This window comes from Vanessa tameamea, chromosome 30, assembly GCF_037043105.1.
Source record: "Vanessa tameamea isolate UH-Manoa-2023 chromosome 30, ilVanTame1 primary haplotype, whole genome shotgun sequence".
Classification (NCBI taxonomy): Eukaryota; Metazoa; Arthropoda; class Insecta; order Lepidoptera; family Nymphalidae; genus Vanessa; species Vanessa tameamea.
In genome coordinates, this window is record NC_087338.1 from 3,387,354 (window position 1) to 3,409,044 (window position 21,691).

Consider the following 21,691-nt stretch of genomic DNA (forward strand, 5'->3'; position numbering starts at 1 on the left):
TTAATCTTGTATAATAATAGGCATTTTAGGCAAAGGTAACTTAACAGTACAGCCTAGTGAAGTGTTTTATTATGAAGACCAAACCAAAAGCCAGATTAAAACATTTAAAAGACTTTCATAATACTTCCTTTAAGAGTTTTATGTCCAAAATTTTAACTTAGCGACAAAAAAGGGTGTAAACAATACTTTCGCATCCCGTAAATGTGTTATATATATCTTATCTAATTAGGAAATTCTCAACAATTTTTGTTTAGTTTATTTTATTTATTGCGAACAAAAAAATAAATTAACATACAGAGATAAATGTTAAAGAAGTATTTACATAAGGCTTATCGATTAATTGGCGATCTCTTCCAGACGATCTTCGGGTAGAGGAATTGTAGTTTAATTTTCGTTGAGGTGTACAAGTCCACATAAATTAATATAAATGCCTTTAACAATTGTATCAATATATATAAAGCTCTTCCGTTACTGAGTGATTGAGTGATTGACTGACACTAGAGTGACACTGGACCTAGAGACTTGAAATTTGGCACACGTATACCTTGAGTATCCTAGAGGTGCACTAAGAAGGGATTTTTCAAATTTCCCACGGGATAGGGAATAAATGGGATTTATATTTTCGAACCAAAGTAGCTCTATCTCCGTAACTATAATTATTAGGGGGTTTCAAATTTAGCATGCAAGTAGGCTATAACAACAACTAAAAAACTACTTTTAGGATATTTCGGAATTCCCAAGGGATAGGGAATAAACGGGAATTGTATTTTTTTCTTGAAAGTCCGTAGTCCTAGAAACTGGAAATTTGGCATGAAGATAGTTATTATAGCACAATAAACTAAAAAAAAACTGAAATCATGATTTTTTTATTTTTATTTGCTTATACATAAACCAATATAAATTGATCCCACACTGCGTACATTTTGCTTGGGAGCAGGGCTCTGCTTACATTGGAGTATTTAATTTTATGGGAGTCCGTTATTTTTTAAAATAAAAAATATGAAACTTTATTTTTGAGATACTGATTAAATACGTATTTAAGTGTTTCTAAATATTCTACCACTAAGGGGTTTAATAGGGGTTGACATTTCTTATATAGGTTAGTCTGGAAGACCGACAGTTTTGAAGTTAGAAGCATGAAACGTTATTTTTGGGCTACTTATTAAAAATAAGTAGATGATACGTATTTAAGCGTTTATTGATACTTTAGGCCTAAAGGGAAAAGTAGGGGTTGACATTTCGTATACAGGTTAGTCTGGAAGTCCGTCATTTTGAAGTTAGAAGCTCGAAATTTTATTTTTGGGCTACCGATTAAAAATTAGTTGGTGCGCATTTAAGCGTTTCTGGATATTCTACCCTAAGGGCTAAACTACACACCAATGTGATATAAACAGAGGTTTTACATGAACGTAATATTTTAAGTAAATTTGTAAATATATTCATATTCTACGCGAGCAAGGCCGCGGGTAACAGCTAGTAAAATATAAATTACAAACAAAATTTCAATAATTCCCCATTTATATACAATTATTATAGAAGAAACATAGCTATGAGTTTATATATTAAAACGAATGAAATATGTCCTATTTTGAGCAATGAGTAAACATACAGCGGAAAAACTATATAATGAACTATCCTTAACCAGAACTGTTTCTTCAGTGCATATTCGGTTTTACTGAAATCCACTTTAATTATATATTTTGTGATGCCATAACACCATATGAAGATCATTTTTTTCATATCCACAGACGACATATTACAATTGTATAACAGTTTATCTGTTTTTGACAATTTATTGTATAGCGAAACAGTGTTCGAGTCACGGAAGATCCAATAATTGATCGTGAAATATCTAAAAACTGACGATAGAGTGTCGGCTAATTTGTATATCTTGAATAATCTGTAATGATAAATTTTTTTTATTAAAAAGTGTCAATCAAATTTTGATTTAATTTTAATGAGCCGAGATGGTCCAGGGGTTATCTTAACCGAACGCGTGTATCTTAACCGATAATTTCGGGTTCAAACCCAGGCAAGCACCACTGAATTGTCATGTCCTTAATTTGTGTTTATAATTCATCTCGTGCTCGGCGGTGAAGGAAAACATCGCGAGGAAACCTGCATGTGTCTAATTTCAACGAAATTTTGCCACATGTGTATTCCACCAACCCGCATTGGAGCAGCGTGGTGGAATATGCTCCAAACTTTCTCCTCAAAGGAAGAAGGAGGCCTTAGCCCAGTAGTGGGTAATTTACAGCCTGTTAATGAATCAAATTTTTAAGTTGTTTTGAAAACAGTACCTCTGTACAGCTTGCAAAACAACATGTATAAAAATGACAGTTTTTTTACAATGGAATCAATCGCTTGTATTACACAATGCTGGGCACAGCTTCACAAAGAACTGCTATTTGGTGCTAGTAAACTAATGAATATAATATCTGCGCAGCAGTCTTCACTCCTATTTTTTTTTATGATATTGGCAGGCAAACGTGCATATAGGCCACCTGATGGTCACTGCCCATAGACATCATCAATGCACCAATCCCTTGTGTCTGTTATTACGCACCCTTCAAACAGGAACACAACATAGCGGCAATACTTAGTCAAGTATTGCTGCTGGGCAGTAGAAAATATGATGAGTGGATGGTACCTCCTCAGAGGGTTATTTATTAAACATGAACATACCTTGGTTTCTTTCCCACCAACATACGGCATCCGTCAAATATAAGAGCCGGTATATAGTGCAACAGCCATGACAAAAATACATAGATAGGTATGTATTCAGTGTCAATAACGAAGGCGTACCAAAGAGCTTGCGATGGCATCAAGTCCGTTCTGCCGCTGTATACCAAGTCGTAAACATTTCCTGGAAGTTGATAAAATTTAATTTAGTCAAAATAATGCCATATGCTCATCTCATTCCATGATGGGTTACATCTGGCTATTTTTGTTTTTGAAACCTAACACCATAGAGATATTTGATAGATTTTCACATCCATTTTGTTCAATTTTTTTGTAAAGTACGAAATTTATGATGCGAATTGTTTTTCAGTCAGACAAAAAATTCAAGGAAAGTACTGATATCGTTTTTGCTTTATTCCAGACAGTCATCTATTATATATAAATGCAAAAATAACTGTCCGTTATACGTTAGAATTTGAACTGAAATTGGAAATTGAAGTCCAAACACGACAATCCCTGAAACGCGAGCGAAGACTTGGCGAGAACGAGCGATATATAAGTACTTAATTCGAATTAAATATTTTTTAATTATTGTTTTTATTATTTACGTAAATTAATTATTATTAATAAAAATTTACACTCAAACACTGATTTTATGACGAAAATCTTATTGGTAAACATTGGTTTTGAATTAAACCAAAATCAGGGAGATGTGATTGAAATAAGTAAATACGTACCCCATTTTATGGGATCCCTTGTTCCCGTAACGGTGTATATTGTGATTTTTTTGTCGCCCCTGTTGAAATTCTCATTAGTTTCCCATGCAGATACAATGATTGCGTTATTAACTATATCAACGGGTACAAAATCCATTTTAGTATCTTTACTTGCCAGCATCGTATGCGTGACGCCCAAGCTTATTCCAACTAAAAACTAGAAATTATATTCATTCGTTTAAATAAACATACAAATTATTGAATTGTAAATATAAAAACATTTCATAGAATTCTTTTTGAAGAAATGATTGCTTTTTTTATTTAATTTTGTAATCTGTGATTGTGAAAATCCTTAGGTTGATGACATAAGAATTAAAACGATAAATTGTGAGGAATGCTATGAACACAACAGAACGTATGTGGTGTTTCTATCGTGTGGTTTAGTCAGTTCGTTCATCGGTTAGTTTACCGTAACATATGCATCTTGTATTGCTATGTTTTGATTTAGAGACTGGATAGACCATTTGAAAGACGTAACGTTTTAGATTCCATAATTGATAGGGTGGTAGGCACGCTTAAATCGTTTATTGTAATAAATAAATCGTTAATTTAAAGAACTAAGTAATTATGACCAGTAAGTTAGTAAACATTTTCGGTTTCTGTCGCAGCAATAAAATAAATCACCTGTCTCAAAAATCAGTAAACGCCTGGAATCTAGAAGTTGGAAGCGCGTACACTTCCACGCCTTGGAAAGCACGTTAAGACCAATGCCAAGCTAGGCCTGTGCCAAGATAGAAGATTTCGGATTCTGAGAGTGAAGGAATAGGGAGTACACCTGAGTTTGCTCATACACTTGTGCACTATGATATGTCCTGTGTTGGCTGGTATCCCTTGAGATTAGCTGCCGTGTCCAAAATCGGTCAGGACGACATCATTAATAATAATTAAAAAAAAGTAAATGACATTTAATAACATCAAAGTCTAACCACACATACATATATAACAGATAGTATATATAAATATAATAAAACTTATATCCGAACAAAATACATAAAAAATAAACAGACGATTTGTGAACTTCCAGAAGAATAGAAAAGTCGTTTAAAAAACCGCACAAAAAGTTTCAATCATTATTACTGAAAGTATGGTCATTTCAGACCCTATTTTCATGTGGCTTGGTGTAGAAATATTGGTACTTACTCCACTTGTTCCCATTATACTCTGTTGGTCAATCCACCCAGGCGATGGTTCATCAAACGCTGATATCACTAAAAAAATGAATACTACTTAAATTCTTAGCCTTAACAGAGGGTTCCCACGATAGAGATTCCGACGAGTGAACAGTTTTAGTTTGTCCAATATTTATTTATTAGATATAGTCAAATTATAATAAAATTAATAATTTTTAAGAGTAAATAAATTATTAACAAAATAAACTGTCAAAAATAAAATAGTTCAAATTAATTTGTAAAATAATAATTAGGGTCTTCCACTCCTCTGTTGCTTTAGGGCCACTAAATCCGGTCCTGAGACTAGAGATAAGTAAGTACTAGTGCAATGAAAAAATTCCAATCCAGACACGAGAACTTTTATGACGTTTTCATTTTTTATTATAAACTTGTCAGGGGACACAAAATTTTGGATAGGTGCACAATAAAGGGTCAGTATGCCAGTGTAATAACAAGTACAAGGGTCTTGTTAGTTTGGTGGCGTAACAGCAATATTTCTTCCAGCGCCAACGTATATGAGTAGGGGTGAACACATGCCATCAGTCTGACAAATGCACCACCTGATGGTAAGTGGTCACCACCGTAGGCATTGTTAGTAACCATTCTTGTTGTTGTTTCCTGTAATTCCAAACAGTTGGTCCACAATCATCCAGCTGAATTTCCGTGTTTATCGTACTTAATGGTGGAAGGAAACAGTCAGGATATGTGCACGTGTGTGCATGAAATTCTGCCAAGAACTCAAACGCAAAATCCTTTATTCGATATATGAAAATTACTCCTGCTTATTGATGTTCGAATTACAAACTCTGCTTATACCGGAAGCAAGCATAATATATTAGGTGAATTAATTAAGAATTTAGGTATATTGAATATATATATTACCAACAGCAGGTCGAACGATACAAATTGGTAGAAGTCCTGTATGACTCCTTACAAGTTCTTCGGTGACAGTTTTTGTGAATGTGTAGCTGTTTGGCCATTGTTTCATGAGTCTATGAAAGAGGAAATATTTATAGCTTAATCCGAATTAAAAAACCAAGAGCCACACCGAACCAGAACAGTAGCTAGCCCAAATTAAAAACAAATTTCCTATAGTACATTATAGCATATTCATATATTTTGACTCGAAATATTTACTCAAAGGTTTAATTTGGGCTTAATATGAATATCGTATTTGTGGTGAAAGAAACCATCGCGAGGAAACTGATTAGTCTAGGAGTAGCCTGGAGCAATAAACTCTAAACCAATTAACTCAAGGAGATAAACTTCTAGCAGAGGCATTAAGTCTTTGTTATTTGTTATTTAGTTCATAGATATTTAAACCCGTGGCTTGTTAATGTCCAGATAGGACTGGTAATCCTCAGTTATCGTACGATTTTACTAAAATAATACGTCATTCAGATTTCAACCTCTTTGGCCTTAAATAAATAAATATTAATACTTTATTTATGTGCATAAGAATTATTAACAAGGTCATTACTGTACACAAATAGGAAGCAAAAATAGTAACTGCATAAATCATGACCGCGTGGAGTGATTTCAATGAATAAATAAATATTAATAAATGTATATATTATGTACTATTTCAATAGTAATTTGCGGCCCTTGGATGCAAGATTAGCCTTAATCAAACAGACAGATAGACTCGCAGAACTGTTTTATTGAAATATTCGGTAATTACCTTAATCGACCTTTTGCAAGCACTTAATAAAATAAAATACTTACGGAGCTATCATCTCGTCTAAATTAGCTTCTTGAACACTTTCTGCGAGTTGGATCAAAGTGTCAGGGTTAATTGGGCTGTCGCAGAAGTCCTCAATCACCTCCTCTTTAATACGATTCTTCGTAGCGTTAGCATAGGCTGTGGAAACGTGAACTATCGACCTGTGAATTAATAATATTGTCTTTTATTTTCCTTGTCATATTTGAAATATGTAGCGGTATTTACCAAAAGGTAAAGGTTCTCGACTGAGAAACCTTCTTACGTGGTAAAGCTATATAGAAGCCTGTCTTTTTCTACCGCCAAGGAGCAATACTTGCTATTGTCGTAATTTGAAATGTGGGTGAGCCAGTGTAACTACGTACAAGGCACGTAATATGTCCCAAGGTTAGCGGCATATTGGCGAGGTGAGGAATGGTTAATATTTTTTATATTGCCAATGTGTTTGGGCAGTGGTGACCACTTATCCTATACAGGTGACATTTGCCAATCTACATATGTATATATATTTATAAAAAAAAAAACTTTCGTTGGCTTTTGATCAGAGAACTAAGCGAGACGTTACTTACTACTTAAGTACTTTAGGAGTTGATCTTTTTCTATGCTCTGTCTTTTTTTGTTTATAATTGAACGATTATATAAGAATAATGATTACTTACTTAATGTTTCTACAAGCTTTCCCAAGCTTCAGTACCTCTCGCGTCCCACGGATATTTGTCAACGTTGCTACTTTCATGGGCTCGACAAAACTTATCGTTGCAGCAGCATGCATTATCACGGTTACCTGTAACAAATAAATAATTTTATATTTATTTCAGAAGTATTCGATTAATACAGACTAGTCTGTTCACCAGTCCAATTTAGAGTTATAAATTTGATTCCCATTTTTAATATTACTCTGATAACTTATTTAAAGTGACCAACAATTGCTTAATAAAAAAAACCCCAATGAATATTACCGTACACATATATTAAAAATTAAAATGAATTTTAATTCTTGTTGATTCACGAAATTGTCTAGATTATTTGTACAGAAGATTTTGCAATGACTACTAAGTCCATAAAATTCAATGTTGTACTACGCAAAAATTATCTTGTTTCCTTTGAGAAGAATATTGAGCTCAGTGCACTAATTCCGCTATTGCAGCCCAGATATGTCCATGGGCCATATAATCAAGCATTTCTCACTTACCTCATCAGCAAGTCTATCCCAAGATTTCTCATCTATGCCAAGGTTAATTTCACAAATATCGCCTTCAATTCCCACGATTTTGTCCTCAAACGAAGGTTTTTCTTCGCGTACAACTTCAAAAACCTGAAGTAATGTCATGCGGGTGTAATTGTAGTATTTTATAAATCTTAATGAACAAAATAACTTATATTCGAGGCATATTACATAGATGATAGATTGTATAACCTTGAAAATAAGTTATTGTTCATGTTGAATTGTCTTTTGGTATTTTCGGTATTTACATTTCTTTCTTTCGTTTCTTTATTAATATGTTTGGCACCTTATGGTAAGTGGCTACCACTGCCTATAATTAGACATTAACGCTTCAAGAAATATTACCATTCCTTACATCACAAATGCGCCCCTAATCTTGGGAACTAAAATGTTATGTCTCTTGTGCCTGTAGTTACAATAGCTTACTCACCCATCAAACCGGAATACAAAAATACTACCGAGACGGGCTCGAAGCCCTACCACCAAGATACAATGTCTATGGCTAGAAGTAACCAATTACGAATGATATTTCATTTGGGAATCTAAATCAATATTAATTTTTGTACGACTTTATTTACTTAAAGTTCATAATATTGAAAACATATAGCCTCTATTTACCACAGTGTACAAATTGTCCGAGCGACCTAACACGAATGGCTTTGTGATAAAACTACAAAAAACAAAAAAAAACGTACCGGGTTCTCTAAAATGTGTTTAATCCTATCTTCAACACTTTTTCCTTTCTTTGGACGCACTAACATATAGATCTTTTTTAAATTTGTTGATCTGAAAAAATTAAAACGCAAATCAGTGCACAAATATTAACTCTCCACTCCCTCTTCCTTCATACGATGAGCTGGAAAATCTAGCACTACTAAAACTACTACGATAAGTCCACCACATAAGAATCCAATAACTTTTGTTTAATTATGGGCTGTACCATAACTTGAAACCGGGACCTCGGGACTGTATAAGACAGCTGTTAAATCATTAAGGCAGTCAATACGAAAGATACATGGTGCACAGGACTGAAAAATTGCGAATAACACTAGTTATTATCTGAACAGACAAATCTAATTTATTTTAGCAATAAATTAAGTGAGTATAAGATAAATTGCATCAATAGTATCCACAGGTGAAATAAAATTTGTAATTTTTAAATTCACTGATAAAAATCGCCGTAAACTTCTAATGAAACCACCTCGTATTGCACTCGTGAAATATTGACAAATCAATTACAGTGATACGCCATTTTGATACGTGCATGAGATTCGAGTTTCTTGTTACAGAATAGTACAACAGAACACAACCGGAAGGTGTCATATCGGACTAAAACTATTTTTGTTAAGTGCATCAATCAATTCAGCAGTACTTCAATCCCAAATTAGTAATTGGAAATTGAACCGTCAGCAAACGTACTATTAAAGATCCATGTCCATTGAAATACTGACGCATCTGTATCACAGCAATTAATCGGGATGAGGAGTAATGATGAGGATCATGAAGCTCTCACCACCAGCTATATACATTGGCACTATGAGTAATATTAAACATGTCTTACATCGTCCACGCACCTCTTCATGAAACCTTGGAAACTAAGATGTTATAGTCCTCATACCTATAATTGTACTGGGTCACTCTTCAAATTAGTAATCGATAATTGTTGTTTGGCAATAGAATTTGGGAGCCGAGATGGCCCAGTGGTTAGAACGCGTACATCTTAACCGGTGAATGCTGGTGCAAACCCAGGCAAGCACCACTGAATTTTCATGTGCTTAATTTTTGTTTATAATTCATCTCATGCTGGGCAATGGAGAAGAACATCGTGAGGAAACCTGCATGTGTCTAATTTCAACGAAATTCTGCCACATGTGTATCCAACCCGCATTGGAACAGCGTGGTGGATTATGGTCCAAACCTTCTCCTCAAAGAGAGAGGAGGCCTTAGCCCAGCAGTGGGAAATTTACAGGCTGTTAATGTTAATAGATTTTTTGACGAGTGTTTAAATTTGTTTTAAAATATCTGAACATTTTTAAACGCGTATGCATGTCGTGTTAAGGTCACCCAATGCACGTTAAACTATTGATTAAGTTTTAAATTAATTTGATTCTTTTGTTATTTTTTTAAATACCTACTATTGATTGAATTGATTTGCAAAAATTTATTTTGCTCACTAAAAATAAGTTACTATTTTCATATAGTTATTTTTAATAGTTCATACGTACCGGATCAACTTCTCGATCAGCTGCTTGCCAATGAAGCCTGACCCGCCCGTGACGAACACGACGGCGTCATCATAAAACTTCTGCACTTGAGAATCACCACTTAGAATGGCTTCATTCAAAGCTTTCCTTTTTTCCAATGCTTTGTCCTCGAGTTCTTTGACTTTACTCATTTTTTCTGAAATCAAAGTTTTCAAAATCAAAATCAAAAAATCTTTAATTATGTAAATATATAAATATTGGACAACATCACATACATTTCTCTGATCCCAATGTAAGTAGCTAAACCACTTGATTTATGGAAAATCAAAAGTAACGACGGTACTACATACACCCAGACCTTAGACAACATAGAAAACTAATGAACTTTTTCTACATCGACTCGGCCGGGAATCGAACCCGGGACCTCGGTGTGGCGTACCCATGAAAACCGGTGTACACACTACTCGACCACGGAGGTCGTCAATTAAGTCGACTCATAAAACCACTTTTGAATTGTGATGTTACAGTATCATGTAAAGCTAGCACCGATTCGAAAAGTATGTTTTACCGAGAGAGACCGGCAAGAAACTCAGTAGTTACCCTTTGAACGTTAGTCTGTGTACGGCAGAGGGAGTACTAATATTATTTAAATTAAGCATAATACTATAGTATTATTAATAAGATATTATCTTGGCAAATCTTGAATGACTCTTATGACAATAATAAATAAACGCCTAGCTATTAAAAATACACATATCTCCTCCAGTGGCGTAGCTAGGTGGGCAAGGGCCCCGGTGTGTAGGAAAAGAATTGGGCACCCATCCCCTCTATAACTTATATTGCCCTTCAAAATTATAGGTAGGAAAAAACATATTGTGAGCAGGTTCGAGGTTTTCTAGCGTCAGGAGTTGGCGAGTTGACTGACCTGCTCTTTTCAAAGTTTAGGTTAGCCCCCTGAGCTTCGGGGCCCTGGTGCACTGAACCACCTGGTCCTACGAAAGCTACGCCACTGATCTCCTTCCGAGAGGAGAACTTAAACAAGACTATTATGAGATGTAAGATTTGTATAAAATATATACAGTCTCCTAAATCTGCATTAAGCACGAATCTTTAAAAAATAACTCTCTTTTCAAGGACCTCTTTGTATAACTTGCACAGGAGTGTAACGGTAAGGATGGAATCCTGAATTATGCGGTGTAGACCATGCTTTACATTGTGTTACAGAGAGTCGCGCGGCGAAGGTGTTTGTTAATTAAAAACTGGGAGTCTTCCGACATTAATTTGTCGTCTCTGAACACTGCCAGTTTCCCGGATTCGCTTATACGCTAAGCTCACACTTCATTGTGACGTGTACGAGTTCAATTCCAGCTTCAAGTGAAACCCGTTAATTTGTTTTTTTCTTACCCGTCCAATTATAGGCCTATAGCCATCACCTCCTTGTTCTCCAAGGTAATGAAGTCCATTATTAACTGCCAGCTCCTGCGATACCTAGAGGAGTACCAGCTGATTAGCGACCGCCAGTACGGTTTCCGTCGGGGTCGCTCAGCCGGTGATCTTCTAGTTTACCTGACTCATAAATGGGCGGAAGCAGTTGAGACACCTCATACACCGGCCGTGCTAATATTTCTCGGGAAAACGTCGAAGAAAACTGGAACAAACTTGTGTCTGAAATCGAGTCTTCGTTAAACAAAGTCTCGAACTGGGGTCGGCTAAACCTAGTCCATTTCAACCCCAAAAAGACGCAAGTTTGCGCGTTAACTGCTAAAAAAACACCATTTGTCGTATCTCCACTATTTGAGAACATTCCATTAGCCGCCACAGCTAGTATAGGAATACTTGGCGTTGATATTTCAAGCCTCGTTCAGTTCCGCGGTCAATTGGAAGGCAAAGCCAAATTGGCATCAAAAAAGCTCCGTGTGTTCAGCAAGGCAAGACAGTATTTCACGTCGGCCCATCGTCTAAGACTCTACAAGGCACAAATTCGGCCACACATGGAGTACTGCTCTCACCTCTGGACGGGTGCTCCCCAGTACCAGCTCCTTTCATTCGACCGTATCCAACGTAGAGCGGCTCGAATTATCGACGATCAAGCCCTTTCCGATCTGATTGATCCTTTGACTTTGCGTAGAGATGTTGGATCGCTCTGCATCTTCTACAGAATTTATCACGGGGAATGTTCCGAGAAATTGTTTGGATTAATCCCGGCTGCTGAATTTCACCTTCGGACGTCTCGCCAAAATTTAAAATATCACCCACACCACCTAGATGTCCGAAAATCCACAACAGCGCGATTTTTAAGACATTTTCTGCCTCGCACAACCACTCTGTGGAACCAGCTTTCGCCGGCGGTTTTTCCGAACCGATACGACTTGGGAACCTTCAAGAAAAGAGCGTACTCTTTCCCGAAAGGCCGGCAACGCACCTGCAAGCCCCCCTGTGTTGCAGGTGTCCATGGGCGGTGGTAGTCACTTTCCATCAGGTGAGCCTCCTGCTCGTTTGCCACCTCTAACATAAAAAAAAGAACAGATTATTATGATTAAAAGTGAGTCAGATCTAGACAAGTTAAAAAAATGACTAAATTTTGGTCATACAATATTTTTTCACGATAGCATGTTAGAGATATTCGCTTGTAAAACGTTTTTAATAGAGATAGCCTATTTTTGTGTTTATTTTTTATATATTAATATGTCTTTCGTTAAATGCAATGTACTTAGTTTTAATATCAATAATAAATTCATTAAAATTCCTATTGACCTATTTTCCTTATTATCATTCTCTTTAAATAAAAATTACCGTTATTATTTTAATTCCTTTAAGGCCAGTCTTTTTCTCAAATATGATGATTATCTGAATTACTTCAAAATTGATTTTATTAACTTTTTGAATATTCTGAGTAGGACCCGTGTTAACATATATACAATTTAAAGTGAATAACTTGGATATAATTAATAATAATATTAATGAAATTTCTGCTTCAGATTCATCAGTTTGTTCTCCTGAACAATGTTATAAATTTTTAGAAAATAAAGCAGGATTGAAAATTTTTCACGTAAATATTCGAAGCCTGAACTGCAATTTTGATAGACTTTTAATTTTACTACATAGATTAAACTATCGGGTTGACGTACTAATTTTAACTGAATGTTAATTACATAAAGTGTCGGTCATTCCTCCGTTATTAGGCTTCAATTATTTTAAGTCAAATCACTTTAATCAAAATGATGGGGTGGTGGTGAACGTCAGAGATTGTTTTGAGTTCTCTGTCTTAGAGCCTACTTTTGCTACTTTTGCCTGGTCCTCAAATTCGGTTTTGATGTTGCTTTGGTTGCAATATATCGCTCACCATCCTATCATAATACTGCATTATTTATCAACAGTCTCGATAATGTTTTGCAAACTCTATCATGCTATTAAACTGTAGCAATCATAGGGGATATTAATATTAACATTAACTCTTTTTGTAAAGATCCGCATGTAGATGATTACCTTATCCTCGCTTCTATGCACGGTCTGCTACCGGCATATGAATTTCCGACTGGGAGCGATAAATGTATTGATCATGTCATACTTAGAAGCAATAAAAGAACAACAACTTTTGTGTTACACGCCCCGTTTACAGACCATGCACCTGTTATCTTTTATTGTGATCTAAAATCAACAGTTGTGAGATCTGTATGTAAGGCCGGACGTGTTGATGAAGCTGCTGCAATATCTGAACTGACTAATTTTGATTTTTCTGCTATCATAAAATCATCTGATCCAGAAGAATCGGCTACACAGCTTGTTACATTGGTGGCGTCCATTGTCAAATCCCATACTCGATTTATCCCAGTTTCTATTATGAGTTTGGTTAATACCACAGCAAACAATATATGTAACAATAAAAGGACCATCGGTGTCTTTTTGGATCTGTCTAAAGCCTTCGATACTGTTTCCATTCCTTTACTGCTACAGAAACTTGAGGAAATTGGCGTCCGAGGAATAGCATTAAATATCTTTAAAAGTTATCTTTGCAACCGAACGCAACGTGTTTCCATGGATAATGTAGTCAGTTCTGATAGGCATCTAACCTTTGGAGTCCCTCAAGGCAGTGTATTAGGCCCAACCTTGTTCTTAGTTTATGTCAATGAGTTATGCAGACTCAAAATACCTAATTGTAAAATCATAATGTATCCGACGATACATCTCTGCTTGTCCATGGTGATACTTGGGTTGAGGCTCGTGAGAGGGCTGAATCCGCCCTTGCTGTGGTTATGAATTGTCTGTCCTGTAATTTACTGACACTTAATATAGAAAAAACACAATTTATTGCTTTCGGTTCCAAATACGCCTTACCACAATTAGCTTTTTCATTATCTGCTCACAAATGTTCTGAGTTCCAGCACAATGTTCCTTGTAGTTGTGAGTACGTAACTCGTACTAAAAGTATTAAGTATTTAGGGGTAACAATTGATGAAAGTCTTAGCTGGAATGCACATATTCAGTCTCTGATATCACGTCTGAGGAAGACTACCTATGTGTTTAAGAGACTGAGAGCATCGGTTGGACTTCACACTCTGAAGTCAATTTACTTCGCCCTTGGTCAATCTTTGATTTCCTACTGCATTACAATATAGGGTAGTGCTGCCAAGACCATCATGTTTCGGTTGGAAAAAGCACAGAGATTAATACTGAAGGTTATGATTGCAAAACCTATGCGTTTCCCTACTTCGACTCTGTACAGCGTATGCAAGGTACATACTGTGCGTCAAGTTTACATAATATTGACAATTCTGCGGAAGCATACGCATATGTCCTTCGATCCTAGACTTGCTCAGAATAAGCGTAGAGCTGATCGTGTTTGCAAGAATATGTCACGTGTATCCTCCTGGACAAGCCAACAATACGTCTACCTCAGTTCAGTGCCGTACAATAAAATAAATAAAGACATAAATATTTATTCACTAAACCTTTTTCATTGTAAAATAAAACTAAGTAACTGGCTTCTTAATCTTAGTTACGATGAGACTGAAAACTTAATTGAACCTGTAATCTGATGATCCCCTACCTTTCCCTTCCTTTTCCTATAATTAAATATTACAACACAATAATTAAATATATGGTTCTGTATTTGTTTTCATTTTACTTTAGTATTGTTATTATTATTCTTTTAGTATTTTTATTTTTACAAGTAATGTCATATTATTTTATTCCATTAATTATGTAACTTATTAATTTAAGTGCATACACTGATTGTAATATAACTTCATTCTTACAATTGTTTTGGCGAAATCGATGTTACTATTTATAGATTTTTCTTTTTTTTTGTATTTCGTATATTTTTTTTTCTTTGATTTTGTAATCTGTTTATTCATAATTCTATTGTGTTTTTTTTGTATAAATATATTTAACAAATATGTGCAATTTAAGTGAGTGTAAATATTAGAACAATGTCGCTTTCTTGACGGGCGTTTATAACTGCAACACAGTTTTATACAATCGCAGTTATTATCGATCACATCTTGTTTTTGTTCAATATTACGCTTAAATAAATAAATTATTATTATTATTATTATTTAAAACTTGTTCAATGTCATTTGTTTTTCAGTTGCTTTGAAATAAGTTCCTAGTTGTCATATATTTTTGGAGAGCTAAGAAATAGGTAATGTTTTTAAAATAATTAAAATAATCTGCAAGACAAGTTTCATAACGACTTTTTTTTTTATGTTTTTAAGGCATTTTTGTGGAAAAAAATATATTGAAATAATATCTTTTCCGTCTCGCATTTTTTAATTTGGACCGATAATTACTGTTTTAATATTGATAAGTAACAGTGTTTTTATAAATCAGAAGAAAAAAATAGATTTAAATTAATATAATTTTTTAAACAAATTTTTGTAGTTGCATTTTTGATTATTTTGATAAAAGCTAAAAAACGCAATAACTCAATAATGGTTCACTTTTGGACTATGCATATGGGGGTTCAAATTATCGCAAACAGTCACCCCATCACCTCGTAACGGGAATACGACGAATTAGCAATGACGCTGTATATAAAAAAAAAAAAAAAAAAAAACAAACAAAACAAATTCAGTGCTACAAACAACTCACCGTGTTCTAATATCAAATTAGAAAGAAAGAAAAATACTCTGTCTGATATAACTTCTTATATAAAATGGATATAATCGTAAAAAATTAAACTTTTAAGTCGCACTCCCAAGGAGTATGACAGAATGCAAGCAATTGGCACGTAAGACATTAAATATCTATCGATGTTTTAAGTTCTTTATGTATATTTATTGAAATTTTTCAAGTACGTCATATACATTTAAATTAAATCAAAGTATCTGTCTGTGACGTCTTTAATTCTGTAATAAATGCCTCTTACCAAACCTGTAGAAGCATAGTTCTTCCGTTTTCTAATTTATATTGACTTGGGCCTCGTTCGTTCATGTTGCAAGAGAGGCCATATGATTACTTAATAATATATATTTTAGCATACTTGCTTTGCGTAGTTCATGGTTCCAATTCGTGTATTGTAGAAATTAATCATAGGTCCTTTAATCGTGGCCTAAATTATCTCGGCTTTTTTGGTAGTGGCATTTTTAATCGTGATTTTCTGCTGACTTGGTGATAAGCTATTGTGATGAGATGAGCTTGTACTGTTCACGCATCGCGTATTGTCTCAACAGCAAAAAGAGCTCCACATTATTGGGAGGGTTACTGTAAGATATTAAGAATAGGATAAGAACCTGCAAAACTGGTACCACCCAAGTAAGCCAATCAGCTGAAATTTACAGGAGACAAGCAAAAGGCCCAGTTTAACTGAGCACTTAAAATCGTCACAAAATCAAAGACGGTTACATTTTTCAAAGATATTTAATAAGATATAACTTTGGAAGAAAATTTGCAGAAGAGTGGTAAACAGTAAGCGCCATACCCAGGGCGCCAATTCGACTTACAAATTGTCACCTTATCGCAATCGAATCGAAACGTAATCGTTCAGTTTTACTATTCCACTACTATCCGGTTGCGATTCGGTCGAAATTGGATCGGAATTTAATCGGGATCGTGTCTATGTAAATAAATATACGTTTATTTTTGTGAGTAATAGTCGAAGTTCGATCGAAATAGAACTAACATATCACAAACGTAACATTTGAGTAAGTAAGAAGCCCCAGTGTGGCATTAAGAAAGACTTTGGTTACGATTGTGGCTAATGATTGGATCATCAACGGATCGGACCAATCCCGCCCCCCTCATCCAGTCTATGTTTATAGATACAATAGATACAACTAAAGTCACGTGCACTGACTTGAATTAAGTAATAATATACGGATAACAATAACAATGAACAAGCTTTTCTGTTTGTTTAATTATTTATTTTTTAATATTAAAATGCAATTATCAATTCAAATCTCACCATGACGTCACGTTTTAACTGAATGTCTCGATTGTTAATTTGCAAGTATAAAGTAGCTGGCCTTGAAGTCTTGGATATAAATCCCAGAGCCATTTAAAAGTTATCGGGTTCCGTCAATAAAATCTCTGTAGCAGCACATAACATGGGATCTGGATACGGGCAATGTTAACACTCTTGGGTCATCTAACGCATGCAAAGCCTTTAGTTCTGTTCCTTAATTCTTATCATCGAATTATGTGCTGTATGTATATTGGCCCTACGAGAAAGTTCTCTGTGCATGAAATCGGTCAGCAGTTCAATCATAGTAGTTGCAATTAAAAACTGTTAATTCGATTTTCCATTTTTCACCGTGAACGTAAAAATCGCTATAGTTTAAAATAATATACTAGATGCCTGTCCCAACTTCGTCCAGGTGAAATAGGAATTTCATCTACTTCATCGCAGCGGCACCTACCGGGTCTAACATAAACCATTCAAATACAAAAATACTCTGTTAGAATTTAAATTGCAATTCAACGGAGAAATTCTGCTGGCATTCTTGCCACCTTTCCACGTGGTCAAGATTTATACAGTAACTATTTTTGATTCATATTTGTATATATTTAATCACATAATGTTATCAATTCTTATGCTAATAAATATTTTATCTTTGTCACTATATTCAATAATTGTGTTCTTAATGGCGTTTTTCCTGACCTCATGAAACATAGTAGAGTAATCCCAATATTTAGATCAGATAGTACTTCAAACCCATTAATTATAGGACCATCTCTGTAATACGAACTCTTAGCAAGATCTTTGAAAAATTATTACTAGATCAAATGTTGGTACATATTAATACTAACAAGTTACTACACGATAAACAATTTGGATTTACAAGGGTTCTCTCGAGAACTGACGCTGGTGTTGAGCTCGTAAAAAAAATCAACCAAAACGGTCCAGTTGTTGAAAGAGGAGTTCAGTTACATACACACGTACAAAAGATCTGCTGCCAGTTTTACTCAAAGAGCAATTGGGACAAAATTAAAGTCTAGTTAGTGAATTACATTCTGTTCATAATCCTATTAGATAGTCCACCTCGCGCCTGAAACGACTAAGCCACTTTTTTGTAGAGAACTTAAAAGTAACAATCATGCAGAACGCTATACGCAGTGATGAGACTTAGAGAGTGTTGGGTTAGAGCGCATGGAGCAAGCGTTACGCGCACCTTTTCCCCCCGCCTCAATAGGCGTCGCAGGGACTAGGAAGGTCTCAGTACCCCGAGAATCACCTCTAGGCGTTGGAGGCCCGCATAGGTGGGCCGACCGTGAGGGCGTTACGGTAGCATGCGCAAGCGATCCCGTGGCGCCCGCCGAAAGACGGAGAGGGTACCGCTGGTTTTTTAGAGGGTTTCCGGTGGTAATGGTTAAGCGAGGTAAGGAGGTTACGCCCAAATATTCTAATAGATGGCGCCAAACCGAGCGAAGTAAGACCAATCATAAATCTCATAAAAAATAGATAGGACAACAGAATTATTTTTATTTCTTTCGATGTTAGTTAACAAATGTTTATAAAAAAAACTGATTCAATTCAACTTACAATATTTTTATGTATATTTTGTATACAATAAAATAGACAGTTAGTTTTAACCTTTTTTTATATATATATTATTATACCACAATTAGTTCTTATACTAAATATTAAAAAAGTTTGATAATCTATTTATATAATAAAATCGTAAGTGTTCGAAATCTGTAGTGTAGTAACCGTGGGGTAACATATAGCGTAGTGTTTGTTCGTTTTATTAATATCGGTTCACAAAGAAATAGTATATATTCAATTTTTCATTTGGTTTACTGCATCGGATCATATACTTTTTTGCATTATAAAACTTGCATTTAGCTCATGTAGTCCCCTTAACTGACTAGCGTTTTGGTCATTTTACGTGACGTTTCAAACTTGCTTACAAGAGCCATTTTTTGTTTCCGATTCGGTGTATTAGCATTTTATTTTTAAAGTAATACTCTGACTGACTGGTTCTCTCAAAACAGAGCCAGAACACAAAATATTAAGCAATGTGGTTAGGCAGTAGCTTAAGTAATGAGTGGGTGGTCTTCTTCAGCCGAGCAGGTCAGCAGAGGCACTCAAATGCATCATCTTTAAGAACTATGGATTTTCGCTACTGTGCCTGTAACTCACTCTGACTGACACACTGACTCACTCACACTCAGTAATGAAGTCAATGTTGAGGGTGAACGTGCAAACACGCGCAAAACAGAATTAATTTTTTGACGAAAAACTTTCAACAACTTGCAAATAACCATATTATATTATAACAAAAAGTATCGTCTGTCCGTCTGTGGAATTCAAACTTGGTTCGTACCAAATTTTATCAATATTGGTTCATTGTATATCATACAGTTACTTCAGCATTTATAATTTTACTAGCTTGCGACATTGCTCGCGTGGAAATTGCTTATATTACTGTATAATTTCAAATATTACGTTCGAACGTTACATTTATAACATATTTGTAATTCGACTTTCGTGGACTTGATCCCCCTAGAGACTACTAGAGCGCACTCTCGAAGCTATTTAGAACTGTCCCAGTGATAACTGTTGCTTCTATGAAATTCCGATGGAGTGCCGTTGCTAGTCTGGTACCGTTGCATAATTTTGGAGGTCTTAATTCCTCAGTAACATAATTGGTGCGCTAATCTTCTAACTTTAAAAATAACTGATTTCCAGACTAACCTTTATGTCAACCCTTAGGGGTAGAAATGCCTTAATACATATCTACTAATTTTTAGTCAGTGCACCAAGAATAGTTTCATGTTTCTGACTTAAAAAATTACGGACGTCCATACAAACTTTCAACCGTTATTTCCATATATAAAACAATAGCTAGAAGCTATACAACTTTTAATGATTATTTATAAATATTTTATATAAAATAATTTATAGGCTTACAGCTCGGGCTTCCTGTTCAGAGCGAGTCCCTTGGTTAAACTTTTCTAGAGGTTTCGAAAGTAGTTGCGAAGAAAATTATTCTGACGATGAATAATATTACCGTGACGTGATAATTGTAATATAATATATTAACATAAGAATTGATAACATTAAGTGCTTAAATATATTTTTAGCATTAGCAGCCTGTAAATTTCCCACTGCTGGGCTAAAGGCCTCCTCTCCCTTTGAGGAGAAGGTTTTGGAGCATATTCCACCACGCTGCTCCAATGCGGGTTGGCGGAATACACATGTGGCTGAATTTCGTTGAAATTAGACACATGCAGGTTTCCTCACGATGTTTTCCTTCACCGCCGAGCACGAGATGAATTATAAACACAAATTAAGCACATGAAAATTCAGTGGTGCCTGCCTGGGTTTGAACCCGAAATCATCGGTTAAGATGCACGCGTTCTAACCGCTGGGCCATCTCGGCTTAAATATATACACATATGAATTAAGAATGGTTACTGTATAAATCACGACATGCGGAATGGCGGCAAGAATGCTAGCAGCATTTCCCCGTCGAATCGCAATTCCGATCGTCTGGGCTAAAAACGACCCAGCCCTCCTGTCACCAGTGGAGGCAATAAATAATAATAATAATATTAGTTCATATCTAATACGAGTACATACCATAAAGGTAATTTTATAGCATCAAATTATTAATAAAATATGAAAATATAAATAAATATGAACAGAATAAAGTACTATTCTGCATAGAAATAGTTTACATATTATAACTATAAAATTATGTCAAGTTTAATATATGAAAGCACTTGTAACGAATACTATGTTATCCATAAATTTGAATACATATATGTATAATATATTTGTATGTAGAATAATTAAAAAAGGAAAAGGACGAAATAAAAATTAATACTATTAGGTAGAATAAGATTTTTTATTTGGTGTAATAAGATTTTATTAATTACTTGGTGGTAGGGCTTTGTGCAAGCCCGCCTGGGTAGGTACCACCCACTCATCAGATATTCTACCAAATAACAGTACTCTGTATTGTTGTGTTCCGATTAGAAGGGTGAGTGAGCCAGTGTAATCACAGGCACAAGGGACATAACATCTTAGTTCCCAAGGTTGGTGGCGCATTGTTGATGTAAGGAATGGTTAATATTTCTTACAGCGCCTTTGTCTATGGGCGGTGGTGACCACTTACTATCAGGTGGCCCATAAGCTCGTCCGCCAAACAATGCCATAAAAAAAAACAAGATACACGAGTAGATTAAAAATGTTATGTTTTCAACCGACTTCAAAAAGGAGGAGGTTATTTTTTTTTTTGAAATACATTTCTTAAAGTATTGTAGTGTTTTCTTGGCTGACACCGATTCCAAAATTAACAATAATTTTAAGTACATTATATTATCGTGAATCGACTTTTAAGTATTCTAATATTTTTCATTTCATTTTACTTACCTACTTAAACTTAAACTCATAGATCGTACCTACATGTTGATGAGTAGAAAAAGTAAGTTGATTCTTAAGTTGTAGAAGACTACGCAATTATTTTTTT

At 35.1% G+C, this 21,691-nt stretch overlaps 1 protein-coding gene across 1 annotated transcript; it reads right to left on the bottom strand.

Annotated features, from left to right (window-relative positions):
- Positions 1-1,500: 1,500 nt before the first annotated feature.
- Positions 1,501-9,972, bottom strand: LOC113391748 (fatty acyl-CoA reductase wat-like). Its single transcript, XM_026627807.2, has 10 exons — positions 9,798-9,972; positions 8,268-8,358; positions 7,540-7,662; positions 7,007-7,131; positions 6,353-6,511; positions 5,510-5,619; positions 4,599-4,666; positions 3,420-3,615; positions 2,686-2,866; positions 1,501-1,900 (listed from the first exon to the last, which is right to left on the bottom strand). Exons 1-10 carry the CDS (start codon positions 9,965-9,967, stop codon positions 1,531-1,533), a joined length of 1,593 nt encoding a protein of 530 aa, XP_026483592.2. The 5' UTR covers positions 9,968-9,972; the 3' UTR covers positions 1,501-1,530.
- Positions 9,973-21,691: the final 11,719 nt, after the last annotated feature.